This window comes from Echiichthys vipera, assembly GCF_963691815.1.
Source record: "Echiichthys vipera genome assembly, chromosome: 7".
NCBI classification, from domain to species: domain Eukaryota; kingdom Metazoa; phylum Chordata; class Actinopteri; order Perciformes; family Trachinidae; genus Echiichthys; species Echiichthys vipera.
The window spans coordinates 14,519,199-14,539,525 of NC_139832.1; the positions used below are offsets into that span (position 1 = coordinate 14,519,199).

Genomic DNA, 20,327 nt, shown 5'->3' on the forward strand with positions numbered 1-20,327 from the left:
GTTAAAGTACGGTATATTGAGTAGTATTATATGCAAACATCGTGTTAGAATTTCAGCACAGCACAGTGTATTAGTGTAACCCATTAGTATGAGGATAAGTTGAATCCAGCACACACATTACCCCTCACTATCTCATATTGTTTTCTCATGTTAAATCTCTGTATGGAAAATGTTTTTTAGTGTCTCTGTGAATGGAAATGTGGACTGTACAACAAGGAAGCAACTCAAATGTTACTAATCTTTTTATATTTGGTCTGTGTAGTAAAGTAAAAGTAAGTAAACAGTGCTCATCCAATAAACAGAGGAAATACCATCATGTTTATATTATTTACTTTACTAATGTCCCTCTTTGCTTCCAGCACATTTGTGGTTTTTTGATGAATAATCATCGAGTCAAAATCAAGTTCATTTGAAATGTTGGATTTATTCATAAGTTAGCAGAATGTCGTGGCAGGCACTCTAAGAAACAATGATTTTCTCTGTACCACAGGCACAAATCAAACACGCCACCTCGGCATTAGAACATAAGGCGTTGGGTTAAAGTTGAGTTTCAGACACACTTCAAATGAGAACACAGGCAACAAAGAATAAAGATGAGCTTTCCCTTCAGGTTGAATTAAATAAAACAGGCTGAGACACGTTAGATCTGGCACAGCACGATCACACAGTACATGGAGCACGATGATTCTCTTTCTTTCAGAGAATATAATAATAAAACATTTTCTGTAAGAATATAAATCCAATAAATATGTTTTTAATACTGCATTGATACAAAAATATAGACCACTAAAAACCACCTCTCAGCAAAACTGACAGAAACATGAGTGCATAGATAATTATATCACGCAGAAGGCAGCGTCTGCTAAACATGAGGGGAAACAGAAATGCTCCTCATCAGAAAGACAAATGGACATAACAGGGTGACATCGTCGCTGCATTTAAGACAAGATACTCTCATCCTGGACGTAAGAAATATGCATAACTGCTGCAGGAGGTTAGTGTCAGAATAATGTGATCTGTAAGACAAACAGGGTTTGTGTTGGAACTTCAGCAATGAAGACGAGCAGGTTCTTCTGGAAAAGCGGTTATCTGTGAATGTTACTTTTGGAGTATTTTAAATTTTGCTACAATGGTTAGTTGTGTTTGTGTTAAGGGATGCACCGATCCAATATTTTCGGCACCGATCTCGATACCTGGGCTTTGGCCAGGCCAATACTGAGTACTGATCCGATACAAGTATTTAATGAACGAGCTGTGTGCCACAATGTGTGGAAGTAACTGGGATCATTCTTTTATGTCTAATGCAACATCAACCTAACATTGCTTTCCTAACTTTGTAAAACAAAATGTTACACATAAATACATGTATATACAGTACATTTACTGAATTGTTATTTATTATTAAATAAATGTTGGCAAAAACAAAAAATCTTTAAACTTAACAGAAATTGAAATTTAAGTGTAAACCTTTTAAATGCAGAAACAAATTGGTCAAAACAAAGAAAGAATTTAAATGTGAACAAATAATGTGTATATAGTATATAAACATATCATTTAATTGAATGGATTGGCCCTTTTGACACAAGCCCGATCCAGCTGTACGAGTCATTATGGGCCTGATATATCTGATATCCAATATCTGGATCGGAGCATCCCTAGTTTGTGTCCTTACCAGAAAAATGAATTTGGTACTTAAAGATATCAATATCTTCAACCAATCCAGTGCAAGAATTAAAGTTATTTTTTCCATTTCAGTACTGCTTCAATCAATTTTAAAGAACTAAAATTAACTTTTCTCTTTGTCTGTTTAAAATATAAATTGGCTTCAATGTCATGATCGATCTGACCGAGAAAATGTAGCTGGTTTTAAAAAAAATCATGCTACAAATCAGAAAGCAGGACATGATCTCTTCTGATATTCAGCATGCAGATCTGGGGCGCAAAACAAAACTGTAAAAATTCATGATTTTCTCTTTTACACAGAAAGTATCATACTTTGTATTAATCTCACTCTCTAACAATGTTTCAGCCATTCAAATGCTCATGTCATCACGCAGCCCTGTCATCATTTTAAGACATTCATTTTCTGAAACATCAAACGTCCACAGAAGGTTAAAAACACAATCTTTTGGCCCTGAGGTTATTACCAGCCATGACTTTCAAACAGATGCTTTGAACAATTCCACCAATTTAACTATTAAAAATAAAGGTTTGGTGGACAAAAAAACAAAACGTGACTTATAATGGAAATGCTAAACAAATGTTAAACACTGTAATGTGAAGATGAGAGCAACACCTGTGCTCCGTGTACCTTCATCTTCATCGGTTGAGGTTCAGGTGGCTCAGTGCTCCTGTAAAGCTCTCTGACAGTGATACATCAGGCAGTCGGGCAGGTCGGGGACCGGAGAGCGCAGCCACACTGCCAGTGTTCCCGCATGCAAACGACAGTGCATCAGACACGGCTGATCCTGGAGGAGCTGGCAAGCTACAATACCTTCCATACCTGCAGGGAGAAATAATAAAGCTAACTCAGGAATAGTGTGAAAAATTATACAAAATATATGGGAAGTGGAGATGCATTTCACACATATCAACCTGTAGAAAAGGTATTAGTCAAACACTGTTGCACTGCACCTTTCCTATATTGTGTTACTGTACTACTCTTCACAAGTCTGCATATCGCCTCCAGTGGACAAATAAGGTATTTTGAATTGAACTATATTTAACCTTTCATATATGCAGTGTTCGGACACCTTTTCCATGTTCAAATTAAAGCACTTTCAATGTCCATCTTCAAGCTTTTTCAGCACCTTACAGCTGTGGTAAAAAATCACATATTTCTACAGTACATACATAATCAAAATGATTATTTCACATTTTCATTTCAGGCTCTCCAACTTATGTGATTTCTACTCTGTAGCTATTTGTTGAGAAGGAAATGCAGATACAATTTCAAGCATTTAGAAGCAGTCTATCAAAAAAAGTTTGATAAAATAATCTTAACAAATGGTCCACTTAAACCTGATTGCATCTGATGGTCTGCATCAGCGAGGTGAAAAGCTCTGGGAAAAACCTAGAAAGAGGACTTTGTGTTTTGTGAAGCAACCATTTTCAAGGTCAAGAATGAATGTTGACAACCCCAATAAACACATTATAAAATAACAGGTTAAGTCAGCGCTGGTTATTACACACATTCAGCAGTGTTGGTAAAAGCCTAAAAGCTCAACCGTGACATTTTAAATTAGAATTCAATTTCCCTTCACCTATGATTTCCACGATATGAAGCTGAAGTTTCTTCTTCAGCACGTTGAGAGTGGCTGCGAGAGGTTCTTGGCCGTCTCTTATCAGTGTCAGGTTCTGCTTTGTATCATGAGAGAAGTCCAGCCACATTGCCCCGTACTCCTCTGTGGTCAGAGTCAAAGGTCTGGAGGAAAAGTGAAATTACAGTAAGCGACTTATCTTCTCTTCTCTGCTGTACTTGGAAAAAAAGAAGACAATATTTCACCTGATGAAGCTGGTTAAAGGCAGTTTGTATGAGAACTGCACGGACAGAGGCGTCCCACCAGAAAACGCGCAAGATGCCATCCCAACCAATCCAACTTGGACTGAAGGCCTCTTCACAGTCAGGGAATACTGACACAAGACTACACTGTGGCTTCTCATCTCCTGCACTGGACTGTCACACACACTGGACACCTGAAACAAACAAACAAAACAAAACAAAAAAAAAACAAAATACCGTTTAGTATGAAAGGCTCATAAAGAGAGTATTAGAATTCACTAATAATTCTCAGCTCTATAATTACTGTACCTCAAGTTCATCTGAGTCAAGCTTAAGTCGTATCTGTTGGATGTCGGAGTCAGAGGAGTTGTAAATAAAAACAACTAACACTAAAGAATATTCTTTCTGCATATGACAGGCCGAGAGATCCAGGCATTGGTTGGAGCACAGGGTAGTTATTTCTGAGTGAGAGAGTCCAGAGAGCTCTGCAGGAAGATGAGAACTAAGACACAAGTCTTTAGGTCCGTCTGTGTTTTCATGTGGACCTGGACCAGCAGCTACTACACTGTTATCCCCAGTGAGAGAGGGACGACTGTCAGTTAACTCCACATCACAGGTGCCGTTTGCAGCAGTGAGGCCCTGAGAGAGTTGGGACATCTGTTCGGGTGAGGCAACAGCCAGCTCAGAGGTGATGTTGGAGTCCAGGAGGGTGTTACATAGCAAGTTATCCACTGTGCTTGTAGCAGAGGCGAGGGAGTTGGATGTTTGCTCGCTGGCACCCGAGGAGGAGCCCAGACTTTTGGCTTTTCTTCTGACTCGCTGCGGCGTCGGCTCAGATTTTCCCATCTATTGAAAGGAAAAGTTTTTTTTTGTAGCAGATGCATTTGTAGTAAGGCACAGTGCATCATATTTGTATTATCATTACTATAAGGTTCACTTTAAACATGGCATAGGGCTGCAATATCACATCAGAATGGCTGAGATTTATTGCTCAATTTGACCAATAATGAAAAGTATTGCGCCCTTCATATTGCACCCCCTGTCATACTCTTTCAAATCTGTGAAGTGAGCATTCAGGACTAACTCACCAGATTAATAGAGACAAATGTCTGCAGCTGCCACACAGTAAATGACTTCCAGCTGCCAGAAGAAGTATCCACATAGCAGAGTTTTTTTCTGAGCAACAGCATCTTTTTTAATTGATCCCAATGCGGGGAGATTGTATGTGGCCGTATGAAGTCACATAGCTTTTTTTGTGCGGCCGCTCCGAGCGCCTAGAGTTGAAAATCTCTGAACTTTTCAGAAAAGCGCTAGTGTCATCACGGCTTCTCCTAATCAGAAATTATCACAACAATGACAGAAAAGCCCATTTGTGGGAGCAGACACTGATTGTTGCTGGTGAGTGTTGTGCTTTTATCGCCGTATGCATTGTTATCATTTTGAAAAATGCAAGTAAGCTCAGAGGAGGGCAGAGAGAGGGCAAGAGTAGGGGAGCTGCTCAGATTAGAGGGCGTGCTCAACCATTTGCAACCCATGGAATGCAGTGTTTTATAAATTTGGTGAGAAATGTCATTATTAAAGCCAGCATCGATTTGTTTCACCACAGAGCAGTCATATCATTTAGTTCACAACTCAAAAAAACACATTTAAGTGTGCAGCACCACTTTGAGGCACTGGAATAAAGTGCTCCCCAGCGTCCTGCCAGTGTCTTTCAGGCAGTATCTTTACTTCAGATTGTGCATCGCCATCTCAAAGAAGAAAAAGAAGATTTAAAAAGCTCACCAGGCACACAGAGTTTTGGGAGCTCAGGCCGACAAACAGCGAAGAGGCCAGCTTCTGTTTCTCCTGTTCGGGCTCACTGGTAGGTAACAGAGTGGGAGACTGGCTGTGTGAACTGTCAGCCTCTCCCTGCTGGCTGTGTGACCGGAGGGGACTGGGGACCTCAACGTGGGCAGACTCCTCCACAGGTTCCCTCTGCGCCAGGTAGCCCTCCCTCCCCCACACCCTCTTCAAACCATCCAGCTTCAGAGTTGTAGAACTGAAACAAAAATCTAAAATGAGTTCTAAACCACTTGCATTTGTGTGTAAGCTATTTTAATTCAGAAAGCATGGTCGTGTGTGTTAGTACGTACCCCCCTTTGTTTGAGAGGTCGTTGCTATCTCCTGATAGACCAGAGCTTATGGACAACAGTGTAGGAGACTGTCGGTCTGTGATGCTGCAGGAGGACATGCTGATGGGCAGTGACAGGCCGTACGGCTCCAGGCTCAACGCTGAAGCAGACCACAGTCAGAACAAATCATAACAAAGGCAGCGCACATGCTGCCAAGTCTGCCATAATATGAAACTCAATCTTTTTACCTTTTGCCTGAGCTAATTCCTCCTGCCGTTGATGGGGAGGCTTGTATGGAGCAGCGCCAGCAGCCAAAGCCTCTGACACAAATCCATCCAGAAATGACAAAGAGGAATCCACCTGGAAACCAACGGCAACATCGACATCAGCTGCACATTTTAACCTCTCCTTTAATGGGGATGGGAGGGTCATTTGGATATGTTCTGCAGGACTAAAGATGTTATATGTGTGTGTTTACAAATGTCACTCTACTCCATCCATCCATCCATCCATCCATCCATCCATCCATCCATCTTCAACCACATGTCCCTATCGAGGTCGCAGGGGGGCTGGAGCTGACATCGGGTGTGAGGCGAGCTACACCCTGGACAGGACGCCAGTCTATCGCAGGGCACATAGAGACAAACAAAGACTGACAACCATTCACACCTACGGGCAATTTAGAGTCATCAATTATCCTAACACGTGAATGTCTTTGGACTGTGGGAGGAAACCGGAGAACCCTGAGAAAACCCAGGCAGACACGGGGAGAAGATGCAAACTCCACAAAGAAGGGCCCCATCCGGGATTTGAACCAAGAACCCTCTTGCTGTGACGCGACAGTGCTAACCACCGTGCCGCCCCGCTCTACTCTAGACATGTTTAAACAGCTGCTCCGATTAAGCCTGGAATGATGATCAAAATAATAATACGGTCATTAATCTTATCGACTGTGTGGCCCGAAGGGACAAGTGCATGCAGGTTTTGTTTTCCAGCCATCAGACAATGATCATTTCTCTGCCGGAGAGGAGAATCTACAAAGTAACATCATCTGCTGTGGTTCCATGAGCTAAATCTCTTTTTTTTTTACTGTGGTTTTCTATAGTTTCAACAGCAGTGGCAGACTTTGAAAAGTCAAATTAAATGTCTCCATTTTTCCAATATATCGGGTTTCTATTAGTAGAACATTACGGTAACAATATACCATACACTTAAACATCATTACTGTAACTCTGCAGTCCTGCATGTACGTATGTTACCTCCAGGGGTTCCAAGCCAGCGTCTCGAGGTAACACCTTGGCTCGTAGTTCAGAGTATTGACTGAGGTGCTGCAGCTCCTGCGCCCTCTGTCTTAGCACTGTGTCCAGGGAGCTGCTGTATGTTTCAGAAACCTCCAGGGCCACAGAAACGCCCACCCTGCAATCGCAGAGCTTCATCATTGCCATGAGGACCCAGCTTTTGGTTTCACTGCTGGTGTTCCTCATGTCCAACAGTTTGGCCAGCAGTCGCAGGACCGTGGCTATTTCAAGTTCCTCCTTCAAATAAGCGTATTCACCGAGGACCTGTGCATGACAGACAAAAGGCAAAACTTTAGTGTGTTATTCAGTGAATGTCACTGCATAGTATGTTGCACAGTTTAGTGTAAGTTACATTTTCAACAACAGGTAAAGAGAACTGTCGTTGTTCTTATTCTTAATTCCATGCGACTTATTTTGGTACTGCTATACTGTGTTGTTGCTATTGTTTATTTGAACAACATCTTTTATATCGTTTTTAATAGAACATAGTGCCATAATAATCACATTGTATTGTTGTTGTGCACAGCAGTATAATGAAAATAAAGTTTCTTATCTTATCTTTGTTTTAGCTACTGTGACTATGTGTATTTACTGTCTCCATTTTTAGGCCACCAGGGTACTATATACCGTATATATATACAATATATAACAAATTGACATTAGGATCTTACTGGCCATGTTTAAAACTCAGCTTGATCTGGCTGTTAGTAGCACTGTAGAGCTCTTAAATCCCTGTGAGCTGCGTGATCTTCTCACTTCTGATCATCCGTAAGAAGACACACCAGCATTTCAACTTTTAAAAACGGATATTGTTTCTTTATGGGTTTTGCTCTACCTCCTATAGTTTTTCTTAACACTGTTCAGTAAAAAGCATTGGTTTTCATCTCCTTTTAAATGTTACTGGTCTTTTTTATGCCTTCTTGTTCTTCTTATAATTATTATAAGACTTATACAAACTGCTGATTGTCCAGACAGCACTCACCCAGCTGATGACTTGGAGGAAGCGCTGTGGCAGTTTGCCAGGCTCTTCTTGCAGAAGAGAAACATATGAATCCACAGCAAACAGCCTCAACTTCCTGTCTTCCTCCATGCTGTCAAATCCTAGCCCATTAAAGAGAAGTTAGCATTATACATTTATAATTAACGTCAGTATCAATTTATTGAACTGAATGTTGAGTGTGTGGGTATCTCACCCTCAGACAGCAGTTTAAGGAAATTGTTTGGGATGTCAGGCTGCATCATGTCTCCACCCACTGAAAACACTATGTTCATCGTCTCAATGAACCATTCATTGTCTGGTGCATATGTATAATGGTTCATAGGAAAAACAACGACAAGGAAAGAGGAACAGACAAGTTATAAATCACAAAAGAGCATGTTATTCAAGGGTTGTATTTCTTTTCAGTCCAGGACTAATTTTTGCACATTTCACTTCCTGGATCGGAGAAGCAGTTCCACTATTTCAATATTTATAGCAGCTAAATTATATGGCAGTGGTTTTGTTTTGTTTGCATTTTCCACTTTTCCACTTGCAGAGTGCCACCAGAGGTAAATTATTGTATATTTAAGGATATTTTTCTGCCAGTTCTGCCACCTTCCCCACCAGGTCAATGGTAGTGTAGTCATCTTTATTGTTGCGCAGAAACTCTAGCATCTTTTCGACGATGACTGTGACATTTTGGCCGTTGGTGATCCGAAAGAGCAACTCCAGTGTCTACAAGAAACCAGAAAACAGCCTCTTAATGCCGTAAACCCGCAATTCTATGACACCAAAATCCAGATTGCACCAGTATCTGCCTCACCTCACGCTTAATGATGAGGTCGGGGTGATCGAGACACTCTATGATGGTCATCTGATGCTGCAAGGCCAGTTTAGGATCCTGCTGGACCACATAGGTGAGGGCCTTCAAGCCTACAGTGACACCGAATAAAGCAATTTGCTACTGTGAATATCTGAAATGTTGACTGTAAACATAAAAAATGACTTATATCAAAGGTTTTATTTGAATCTTACCGAGATATTTGAGATTAATTTTCGGTGACAGAACAAAGTTGCCAATGCACTTTGCAGCTTTTTCCAAGAGTTCAGATTTGGGATGAATTGTGTAAATACATCTTACACATTCGTATAATATTGCTGGAAACAAAGAAAGCGGTTTGAATTATTTTTAAAACAACCAAATTTTTGAAAAAGCAATGCTGCTTTAAAGTGGACATACCATAGGTGATGTTATGATTCATCTCTGCTCTTCGTAAAGACTCGTCGAGGACTTCATACATGATCTCACTTGTACTGTCAAGCAAAGAACTGATTCACAAAATGTACTTACAAGGATTTGAGTACAGAGCGTCACCACATGGCAGCAAGTAATAATTACCTCTCGTCATTTTTCCCAAGTAAGGACAGTATTCTGAGAAGCTGAATTTGCAGCCATGGAGCAGGGACACTATGATAGTTAAAATCCATGGGCAGTTTTCCTCCCACCACTTGCTTCAGTATGGTGACAAAACTTGCTGTCAGGTCCTTATAACCTTCTTGATTCTCCTGGAAAAAAAAAAAGAAAAACATGATGAGATTGGATCACACCAAATAGATCAAACCAGAAAGAAAGAAAAACAAGTTACCTGGATCATTTGTAAGTAGATGTGTAGAGAAGCTGTCATTACACCAGGATCCTTGTCACACAGAGCTTTACGAAACTTGTTGTGGATGTGCTGAACTTGATTTGGTGCTATTAGGTAGAATTTGTACAGTGCCAGGACTGCTTTTCGTCGAATGATTTCTCTGCAAATAAATTAGGAGAAACCCTTTTTAATCACACATTCAAGCGGATTTTTCATGCTCCAGTTTACCATATGAGTAAATCCACTCAAAAGCATTTTGGTAACTACCCCCAGAGACATAAAATAGGTTTTTGCAAAATAACGCAAATTATAATATATTTTTACACAAACTTATATATTTTTTTAAATATGATTATTCGATTAATCGATAGAATAATCGGTAGAATACTCGATAACAAAAAGATTCGGTAGCTGCAGCCCTAATTGGAAATATGCATGTCATGGAAGCTCATCGATGCTAAATAAAGCTCCAAAATTAGGCTAAATTTGAGCAAGGTTTAAAAATGGCATGGCCATTATCAGGATGTATGGCTTTAGGTATTGTAGTTGTATGATTTCTTTTTCTGGTCACTCAATACTCACAGACTGTACATAATTGTGTTCACTGCTTTTAAGTAAAACATATATTAATTGATAAAAAACATAAATATGTTTAATAATGCACCAAGTTAGAGGGTTCTTTGTACAATTTACAGCATCGTTATTTAATCAAATCCAATCGAATTGGGACCTTGGGAATCAGAATCGATCGCCAGAAAACTACTTAGACTCTGAAGTCGAAGAGCATCTCTTACTTTGGGTGATTAAGTTTCTCCTCGACCAGAGGAAGGATGGCAGGAATCATATCTTTGGGGAACATTTGGCTGACAACAGTTAGAGCCATGCACACTTCAATGAGGTTTGTGCTCTGAAGATCCTGAAAACACAAAATACATCAAGATCCCTTATGCAGACACCAGATTGCAAATGCTGTAAAAATGTAACACCCACCTTTAATACAGTGTTCACAAGGAGAAGAAGCAGCTCGTGACTTTCGTTTAGAAACAAAGACACAGCAAGATAACCTGCAATTAGGAAATGCAACCTTATTTTTCATCTCAAAGCAGTTCAATAAGAGGCTAATAATGTTGTTGTTATAAGAAATGACGAAGGTTCTAAAAAAAAATACTAATCATGCACCTTGTGTTGATCAAGACACAAGGTGAGTAGTGCAGAGCCATTGGGTAAGGACTCTGAAGATTAAGTAAGCTTTTTAGCATCACAAACATACCGACTCTTTTCTCCAGAGCAGTGCCTTGTTGAGCCAGTTTGATGGCGTGAATATAGCTGAATGAAGCCTCATAACCGAGCATTTCACAGTAGATCGCTCTCACCATGAGCTCCTTCATCTGCCTCTGAATCAGATTGTGTCACACGGAAGAAGGAAACACATCGTTAATTTCAGGCATCGCTGGACCTTCTTAAATAATCTGCTTTCTTATATAAAACCAACTGGAAGATCAGGAGAATTGTACCATGGAGGTGTTAGGGGAGGACACCTGTTCTTTGATAGATGACAGTTCACGCTGAATAAGTTTTTCCTCCTCCTGAAAAAGGGGGAAGGATATGAAGATCAAATATTAATAATAATAATAATGGTAGTACCATGCTGCGTTTGCTGTCAAAATAACATACTTCAGCCCATGAACTACATTATCAGAATCTTACAGAGAAATGTGCCAAATTATTTCACCAGTTATTTCAAGAAGGGGATAGACATTTATACTCATAATAGCAGAGACAGTGAAGCAAATATAAACCTTTATAGATTTAAAACTGATAATGGTAAGAGTCCTTTTCTTCACTGTGTGCTGATGCCAAGAAATATTTGCACCTTTAAAAATACCCCACAACCGTATTTTATGATGTGGTTGTCTACTTTAAAAAAAAGTTATTGATTGTTTGTTGATTTGATTCAATTTTGGATTCAATTTTATATCAGTTTTCATTTTCATTGTAGAGATTTAAGTTAGCATCCCAGTGAACATCAGTTATATCCAGCTAACAGCATTCACTATTCTGTTTGGTGCATTCATGTTTGTGGGATATTATCAAGGACTTGAGATTTTTTATTTCTTTACAACGTCCATATTCCTCTTCCAGGTTTAACTTCTCTGCAACAGTTTTTGAAAACAAAACATTTTGGCGGCTGACTCTTAACATCTCGAATGTCTGAGTTTATAACACGCACATGAACGCACCAACGGGGACGAGTTTTTAAATAGACCCAGCTCTGATTTCCCCTGTATTACCACAGTGATACCAACATAACACGAACGAGAAGGTGTCTGTTAAATCAGTCTAAAACATAATATAATACAGTACCGCACGTAATACATGAGATAATACGGAGGACTGAACATGACATAAGTCTCAATAAACAAATAAACGCATAAATAAATGTATAAATTAATTAATACAGAGATGAATAAAGAAATGCATTAATAAATAAATAATTACAGAAATGAATAAATAAATAAATAAATGAATTCTGAAATAAATGAATGAATAAATGAATGACTGAATGAATGAATGAATGCATTTTTATTTTCGTGTCTGGTCATGTTACCATGACCCATCCCATACAGGATTATACAGACACCTAAATATATACAACAAAAACTAAGCCTTCCGCTGTGCCAGAGCATAAGTCCACAACAACCAAAAACTAAGCATATAATATAAAAATAAAAAATAAAAAATAAAATAAATAAATAAAGTATGAATAAGTGCAAACTCCTACCTCATTAACATATGAACACAGGGATACAAATATAAAAAAATGTAGGTGAACAAAAATGTAGAAATAAATGTAAAGCATGTAATTCTTTTTTATTTGTGTATGTATACATTTATTTTTAATTTAGTAATTTATTTATTTATTATTTTATTTATTAATGCATAATGCATTTATTTATTTATTTCTACACTTATTCATTTAAACATTTATTTATTTAGACTTAAGTCATGTTTAGGCTTTCACAACACATAAGCAAGTTAGCATGGGCAGCTAAACAAGGTAACATTAGAGGAGCACATGACTCGTCTTATTTCATCTCAGTTTTAAGGACAGACTCACATGTTTGGAGGTTAACTCAGTGATCCCTCTGATGAGGTTTCCTAGTTTGGAGGTGGAGGACAGTTTTGCAGATCCAGACTGAGAGTCCAGAGACAGGAGGCTCGGCAGAGCTGTCAGGGTCTTCTCCACAACATCGCTCATTTTGGCAGAGAAAAGGGCACTTGGCAGCTTTTTTCCCCACAAAACAAACTTATTAAATCATCTATCCATCCCAGGGGGCGTTTCTACAACGGAGTCAGTGAAAGTTAATTGTTACACGTTTAAAAAAGATCACGAGAGGTGAGATGCTAGTTTTCCAGTCGGCCACTGGTCGGCCATTGTTTTGATTCAGCGAGACTGCTTGTTGATGATGTCACTTCCGGTTATCTTTTAGAAAAACTTTATTGGAAACCTTAAATAAAAACAGTGGCTGCTCGATATGTGTGGATGGCTAAACATGATTTAAGTCTCAATAAATAAATACCTACATACATACACACACACAAACATAAATAAAATAAATTTATAAATAAATAAATAAATACATATATACATAAATAAATAGATTAATTAATTAATGTATAAATAAATAAATAAATGAATACTGGAATAAATTAATAAATATTTACAAGTATGAATAAATGTATAAATAAATAAACAAAAGAACAAATACATAAATACTTTAAATATATTTCTACATTTTTGTTCACCTACATACATTTATTTCTGTGTCCATATGTTCATGAGGTAGGAGGTCCCATTTTCTTCATGCATTTATTTATTTATTCCTGATTTTATTTATACATATATTTATGTATTTATTTATTTAGACTTAAAGGTTCAATATCTAGACTCTTCATTAAAAGCTATATATATATTGAATAATACACCAACAGGGTGTTTTGATGGGCACAGAATGAAAGTATTGCTTTTCCATAAAAAAGGAAAATTTAGTCTGAACTAATATTTTAATTTTTTTTACGGGTTTGACAATGACTGTCTGTCCCGTTCTGTTTACATTGTAACAGCCAATAGCAGCTGGCATTACTGTAGCCAGGGTTGTCATTGTTGGGTGCAGCTACTGTCGGCTGGCACTGGGTGAAATGGAGTTTACCAATCCTGCAGCTGCTTATTTGTCCCAGCAGCTGAGTGACCGGAGACGGGCAAAACCAGAGTCAGTATAGGCCAAGCATTCACTCCATGGACTGAGATAAAGGAGTTCAACGGCATTAAAACGCACGCTGAAATGGCTTTGTTCCTCCTTGATCTGTAAACTAACTTTCATGTTTACTTAGCTGTAACGGCTAACGCTAACTGTCAGTAAAACTCCTCTAATACTTGTTTTTATGGTGTGATTTGCCAGAGGGGATGGGTTCAAACAGGCTCCGGTCTCCTGTAGGCTACTGGACCAGGTCTGACCAACCTGGCAACCTGAGTGGTGGAATAATGTTTTGTTGTTGCGTCTACGATCTTGAGACACTAGATGGCGGTGTTCTGCTCATTCTCCTTATTCAACCTTTATGTCATGTTTTGTCATCCATAGATCAGTACAAGAAAATATAACAAGGTAAAGAACAATAATGACAAAATAGTGATATTCAAAACTCAGTTTATTCTGATTTTATTACTTTGATAAACAGTCCCTTTAATAACTGTACACTAAACTACAGTAAAATAATTACAGTAAATATGAAATTACAGCCATTGGACAACTGCATGAAAAGGAGTACATTCTAATTTAAACATGTTTTATATATATATCAGTATTTAGATATCTAGTGGGGGACCGCGGGTTCAGGGTGTCTGCAGTGACTGGATGTGCACATAGAGCAGGAAGTGGCTGACAGATGAGAGGTGAACCATCTTCTTAAATCATATGGAGGGAAAATAAACATCATGTATTTTAGGCTAACTTGTAAATATGTGCTTTCTTTACATAAGAATAATATTGGCAGGTGAGTTGCTGTCAAGGCTTGTTAGGCGCACAGGATGTGGAATGAAATCTATTTCCATCATTAATAAACTACACATTTGTACTTTTGATCATATTTACGCCAGTGCTCCTTCATATCCAATATTATTTTTGAATTGGCTTCAGACTAACCAATATTATTTTTTTCCTACAAGCCAATCCAATAATCCTCACTATCCCTCATATTCAAACATTTCTCATTTACAGATTATTCATTTACAGTAAAGTCATAAAAACCTTACTGCTTCTCCTGCAGATGTATTTTTTCCGTCATATCGCATTTCAATCGCAGTTCCTCCATTATCTTTTGTGCAAAAAAATCAATAAACAAGTAATGTCCTTTTATGTGGCCACATACAATACATCACTTTATTGTGTCACTTCTATCTGATGCTAGTCACTACCAATGTTATTTTACATCTTAAGTTGTAACCACAAGTACTTCTGTGCAATTTTCTTTCAATCATACTGTAATGCAAGCGCGTGCCATTTGGTTTAATTACTCTCTGAAATATGTAAATCTACCGTGGCCATGAGACTGGAGTATATACAATGCTATCGATATGTACAACCAAAACTGAGTCTCCATCTCTGTGATTGTACTCCAGCAAACAGAAACGTTGGTGTGTCTTCAGTAGGTCTGTGGACTATTTCATCCTCTGTGTCTTCATCCTTAAGCCCAAATCTGGAAAAAATCAAACAGCAGACATTACAATATATCATCAGAAATGTCTACTACACATAGCAGTTGTCAAATGATCGTAACAGGCATCCTGTACCCGAAGAGTGTGGTCCCAAGACCCTGTGCAGAAGGCCGTCCCATCTGGGGAAATACGCAGCGTACTGACACGGTTCTCATGTCCAAACAGAATAGAGACCCGTGTTCCTTTGAGAACATCCCAAACATTTATGGTGTAGTCGTTGTAGCCGCCAAACAGTAGCCGTCCTGCAAGATTAAAAAAAAAATATATATATATAAATGCTTTTATCGCTAATAAACAGAGAAATCATTTTGAACTCTGATTGGTCATTCGCTGCTGTTTGGTAACCAGACTTATACTGAAGTGTATTTCTTACCACTGAGAGAGAAATCAACACTGGAGACCCCAAATATGATGCTCTCTTTGGAATAAATAGCCACTTCTCTGTCTGCCCTTAAGTCATACAGGCGGCACTGTAACAAAGGTCAGTGTTTTAATGTAACAGATCATTTTCAATCATTTTCCAATTACACTTAATGTGGAACTTATCTGATTACTTACTGTTGCATCATCTGAGCCAGATGCAAATGCATCTCCACTGGGGTAGTATCTATTCAACAGAACAGACAGCTACAGTTAGTAAACAAACACATCTCTTCGGTAGGCTTTGGAAATATCTGTCTGTATATCTCTTGCATAAAACCGCTTTGGCAATTTTCCTCTAAGGATGCTTTAAAAAGAAGAGATGCATAAAATCACCATGAATATTCCCTTAGCATATGTTTGCAAGTGTTTGCCCTTAGCTAGTTAAGCATTTCCTTATGCTTTGCTAGACAGACCTTAGTAACCATATTCCTTAATGGGACCCATACCAGTCTCTTAAAAGTAACATAAGACAATGGCTGAATTAATGGTGATTGAAGAGGAGGGGCAGTGGCGGATTAAGGTGGTCATGGGCCCCTAGGCTACTGTTTGTCTGTGCCCCCCCGATTTCCTTTCCGACATTTTGCCACTATACTGTCTAGTAACAGCTGACTGGGTAAAGGTGTCACATATGTATCATATCAGTGACCTAATTTTTTAATGTTTCTAAGGGCCAAGATAGGAGGCCAGTTTTTTTCCCCAGTGAGGTAAATTAAAAAAAATATTAAATAGTCTGGCCAATCCAGGGCCTCTGCACACCTGGGGCCCCAAGGCTGCAGCCCAGGCCAGCCTGTGCACTGGTCCGCCTCTGAGGAGGGGGATATACCAAGACACATTTCTCAGTATCGCTGGACACTATGAGTGATGCACAACTTGTAAGAATATAGATCTGACTGTTGACCTATCTTCAGAAGCTCAACAAAACTTGAACCGCACCATCAACACCAAGTTAAGTAAGTAAGTAAGTGAGTTAAAGTCATTTTGGATTATATGATTGCACTTTCTATATTGTTCAAGGAGAACAATTCTCATCTTGTGTCCAGTTTGGCCTTCTTTTTCTTTTTGTGTTCTCTTTGTTGTGACTGACAATAATGCTGTCAAGTAACGTTAAAGGATGCTGACGTGAGTGAAGAATAACCATGGTAACTGAAGTGCACATGTGCTGTATTAAGAACCCCTGAGGATAGGAAAATATTTTGCATAAGGAACAAACTGTAGACAGGCACTGTAGCTGAGAATGAATGTGTTAAAAGCAACAACATAGATTGCACTAGTCTTTGAAACTGTCTTATTTTTCTACAAACAAACACACAGACTGACAGAGTAATAGAAATGTTATAACTCACCGCACACTATTTATGTCTGATTCATGAGTTTCAAAGGACTGAATACACTGTCCTGAACGCATGTCCCACACATTGGCCTTCTTATCACAGCCCTGCAGCATTAAGAATAATGTGGAATATGAGCAAATATTGAAATAATTCAAGTTTAAATAACAGTAAGCTACAGTGAAAGGTGTCCTCACCCCTGAAACAAATGTGTTTCCAGTCTCGGAGGGGGCCAGGTCCAGACAGAGCACGTCTGCAGCGTGTCCATGGAAACTCTGCAACAGCTGCCCACTCTCAACATCCCATAATGCACATGTTCCATCCCCGCTGGACGTCAGGATCTTAAACACGAGCAGACAACGAGGAGGAAGAATAAGGGCTGTTCTGAAGATCAGTGAAAGTCGATGTGGGCTAACACACAGCTATAAATGGATTGTCTTTGCTGTGTGAAACATCATGTGACCAGGACATCAAACCAGGAGCAACTGGCTGCTGTGAATTATTAACCAAGTGTGGGAGCTCCTTCCATGGTGGGAATATGGGAGGCAGTGATTTCTGATTAATAATGAGTAAAGTGATGAATAGAATTTTTTGCAGGAACCTTAATTATCTGTTATATCTTTAATGTCTTACTATTTCTATAAACATTTAACTTTTTCTCACCTGCATATCTGAGTTGGTGAAGCTGCAGGCTGACAGGTAATTTGTGTGCATGGCCACTGACTTCTTCTTCGCAGCCAAGTTCTCATTCTTGTCCAGAGACAGAGGATACACTGAGCATTTATTATCCAGGCCCCTGTGAAAAAAATATAACCCCAGTTTACCAGAAAAGAAAAAAACAACAAACGGAAAACCAAACAAATGACACGACACATTTGGATCATCACAGGTAGTGAGACTCACCCACAAGCTACGGCACAGCCGGAGGGGGCGTAGGCGCAGGCCATCACCCAGGTGCAAGGCATTGTCACAGCATGCTCCTAATAAATATCAAAAGACAAAGCTGCATGAGTCGCACCAGGACAGCGAGATGAATCAAATTAATTAGAATCAATTAATTAGAGCAGAACAGGGAGCTTTAGGCTGTTACACATTAGCTGTGTTACAGTTAAAAAACAACAACTTTTAACTACTTTAAAAGGGCAAACTGGCTTTTCTATAATATATTTTTAGACATTCTTGTCAATGTTCAACTCTGATAATATCTCTTGTGTCCCGTCCTCATTTATAAAAAAAATGGAGCTTAGCATCTTTTGCATCATTTGGAAATCTGCCATGTCTCTTCCTGTCTATTATACCTCATAGATTAGATTTTTCTACATATCGCGGAGAGTGAAATTCTCATCTAGAGGCTCAACAAATGATTTCTCTAAGCAATGGCAACACTCTATAATATTCACAGTAATGTCACACACAAATCTTTTTAAATAAGTAATCTAAGATGGAAAATCACTTGATAGTCCAACTCCTCACAAGTTATGTCCATAACCTCTAATAAGGGGTCAGAAGTAACAGATGCAGACTAAAGCTGGGTTGTAATAAGTGTGAAGGAGGATACAGCAGGAATGGGTAAAGAATTATCAGCACTTTACTAAGATTGTTCTGTAATAAAACCCCTATATACTTAAAAAGAGATGTTACCTTGTTGGTGGTGAAAGCGTCCCATACAATCACTTTTCCATCCTGCAAAGAGATAAGAACAAGTCAAATATAAAACACATACACTGTTCATTATATCCAATTAGAAACTGGCTGTGAGGTAGAAAATAAGGACTAAAAGTGTGAAAGTCAGCAGGAGCGTAGAGTGTGTGACCTGTGAGGAGCTGACGATCCTCCTCTTGTCCTTACACCAGTCCATACACAGAACTTTGTTTCCATGTCCCTTCAGAGTTCTTCGGGTCTTCATGATAAACTGACCCAGCCCCTCCACCTTCTCTGCCACCTGATGTACTGTACACACACACACACACACACACACACACACACACACACACACACACACACACACAAACACACACACACACACACACACACACACACACACACACACACACACACACAATGTAGTATAAAACATTAGAATATGATAAGTCTTTATTAGTACCACAGCAGGGACATTTGCGGTGTTGAAGCAGCAGAGAGGATTAAAACCATTACAAGCATACGTAGAAAAAAACATGGTAAAATAGCAGAAATAGTTAATAATCAGTAACAAAACAAGTAAAATATAACAAGAAGACAGACTTTACAGTTGAATTCACAGTATTGCGCATAGGAGATATTGATATTGATCAATGGTTTGGTAAACATTATTGCACATGAGTTAGTTGTCAGTTATGGCAGGCACTGTACTGTAGGTTGCATTAAACAATTTACAGTAGCGCCAGCACACCCTGGATTAATATTTCCCAGGAGCAATAAGGATTAAAGTAGGCCTGCGATAAATGGAGGAATATTGTTGAATTAATCTTTGCTTAATCTGTGTGAGCATCTCATAAAACATGCATCAGCAATGGCCTGTTTCCATGTTTCTATCCCCCACATCTTAACATCTGTCACATAGCTTCCAGCTGAGATATGATTGGACGAAACCACTACATTGAAGAAATTCGGATATAAGCAGTGGGCTGTAAAATGGGGAAGACAAACAAACAGCCTGCTGTCAAATATCTGCGTTAACGTCGAGCCAGTTAGGTCAATAACAAGTTCGGACAAATCCACGTCCCTGTAAAACTGTCAACACTTGACCTCCCCGCTAAATTACACTCGGTATTTGCTGTTATTTGTCCCGTCACACTGTAAACGCAGCGGTGAACCGAGGCCTCTCCATTTTCAGCACTCACGCTCGACATCGTGCAGCTTCGCTCTTTCCTCCTCCAGCTTCGTCTTCAGCGTCTCCGACTCCGTTTTGAGATGGGTCAGAGTCTCATTCAGCTGTACCTCCTGTGTCGCCATTTCAGGGATTAAAGGGGATCTCATATATTTCCTTTGTGCAGGCAGCGATCGGCAGCGAAAAGGCTTAAAGCAGAGCTAACAGCTGATGCTGCTGTCATGACGTCAGGGGGAGAAGATGCTCCTCCAGTTTCCAGATGGAGGAGGAGGAGGAGGATGAGGAGGGTCCTGCATCCTGGTGATGCTGCATCCTCAGCAGCCTCACTACTCTACCGCTGAATTATGCATTTATATAGGGAGTACACAACGCTGCAAAGACACAGCAGAGAAATGTGGCCACTCTTGGTGTTTTAACATATAAAACAATTTATTTCA

The 20,327-nt window shown here is 39.2% G+C and overlaps 2 protein-coding genes across 2 annotated transcripts; both read right to left on the reverse strand.

The window, feature by feature from the left end:
* Positions 1 to 459: 459 nt before the first annotated feature.
* On the reverse strand, positions 460 to 12,795 carry ap4e1 (adaptor related protein complex 4 subunit epsilon 1; the record flags this gene model as incomplete). Its single annotated transcript, XM_083917126.1, has 21 exons — positions 460 to 2,503; positions 3,264 to 3,424; positions 3,506 to 3,696; positions 3,812 to 4,348; positions 5,285 to 5,540; positions 5,635 to 5,773; positions 5,862 to 5,973; positions 6,873 to 7,175; positions 7,894 to 8,012; positions 8,105 to 8,217; positions 8,486 to 8,625; positions 8,714 to 8,823; positions 8,926 to 9,048; positions 9,131 to 9,204; positions 9,290 to 9,456; positions 9,537 to 9,696; positions 10,331 to 10,452; positions 10,527 to 10,600; positions 10,807 to 10,930; positions 11,051 to 11,122; positions 12,655 to 12,795. 21 exons carry the CDS (start codon positions 12,793 to 12,795, stop codon positions 2,343 to 2,345), a joined length of 3,399 nt encoding a protein of 1,132 aa, XP_083773252.1. The 3' UTR covers positions 460 to 2,342.
* Positions 12,796 to 15,209: 2,414 nt separating this feature from the next.
* On the reverse strand, positions 15,210 to 19,994 carry gnb5a (guanine nucleotide binding protein (G protein), beta 5a). The gene is made up of 11 exons (XM_083915978.1): positions 19,904 to 19,994; positions 18,874 to 19,010; positions 18,702 to 18,743; positions 17,964 to 18,040; positions 17,724 to 17,856; positions 17,258 to 17,401; positions 17,076 to 17,167; positions 15,868 to 15,916; positions 15,683 to 15,779; positions 15,385 to 15,551; positions 15,210 to 15,290 (listed from the first exon to the last, which is right to left on the reverse strand). Exons 2-11 carry the CDS (start codon positions 18,964 to 18,966, stop codon positions 15,279 to 15,281), a joined length of 906 nt encoding a protein of 301 aa, XP_083772104.1. The 5' UTR covers positions 18,967 to 19,010; positions 19,904 to 19,994; the 3' UTR covers positions 15,210 to 15,278.
* Positions 19,995 to 20,327: the final 333 nt, after the last annotated feature.

Excerpts from the sequence above, each read along its gene's own strand:
- gnb5a (XM_083915978.1), bottom strand. The coding sequence starts at position 18,966 with ATGAAGACCCGAAGAACTCTGAAGGGACATGGAAACAAAGTTCTGTGT. Across the intron at positions 17,857-17,963 it reads GGCTGTGCCGTAGCTTGTGG|GGGCCTGGATAATAAATGCT; the intron begins GTGAGTCTCACT and ends TTTTTTTCACAG. Across the intron at positions 17,168-17,257 it reads GAAACACATTTGTTTCAGGG|GGCTGTGATAAGAAGGCCAA; the intron begins GTGAGGACACCT and ends TTAATGCTGCAG.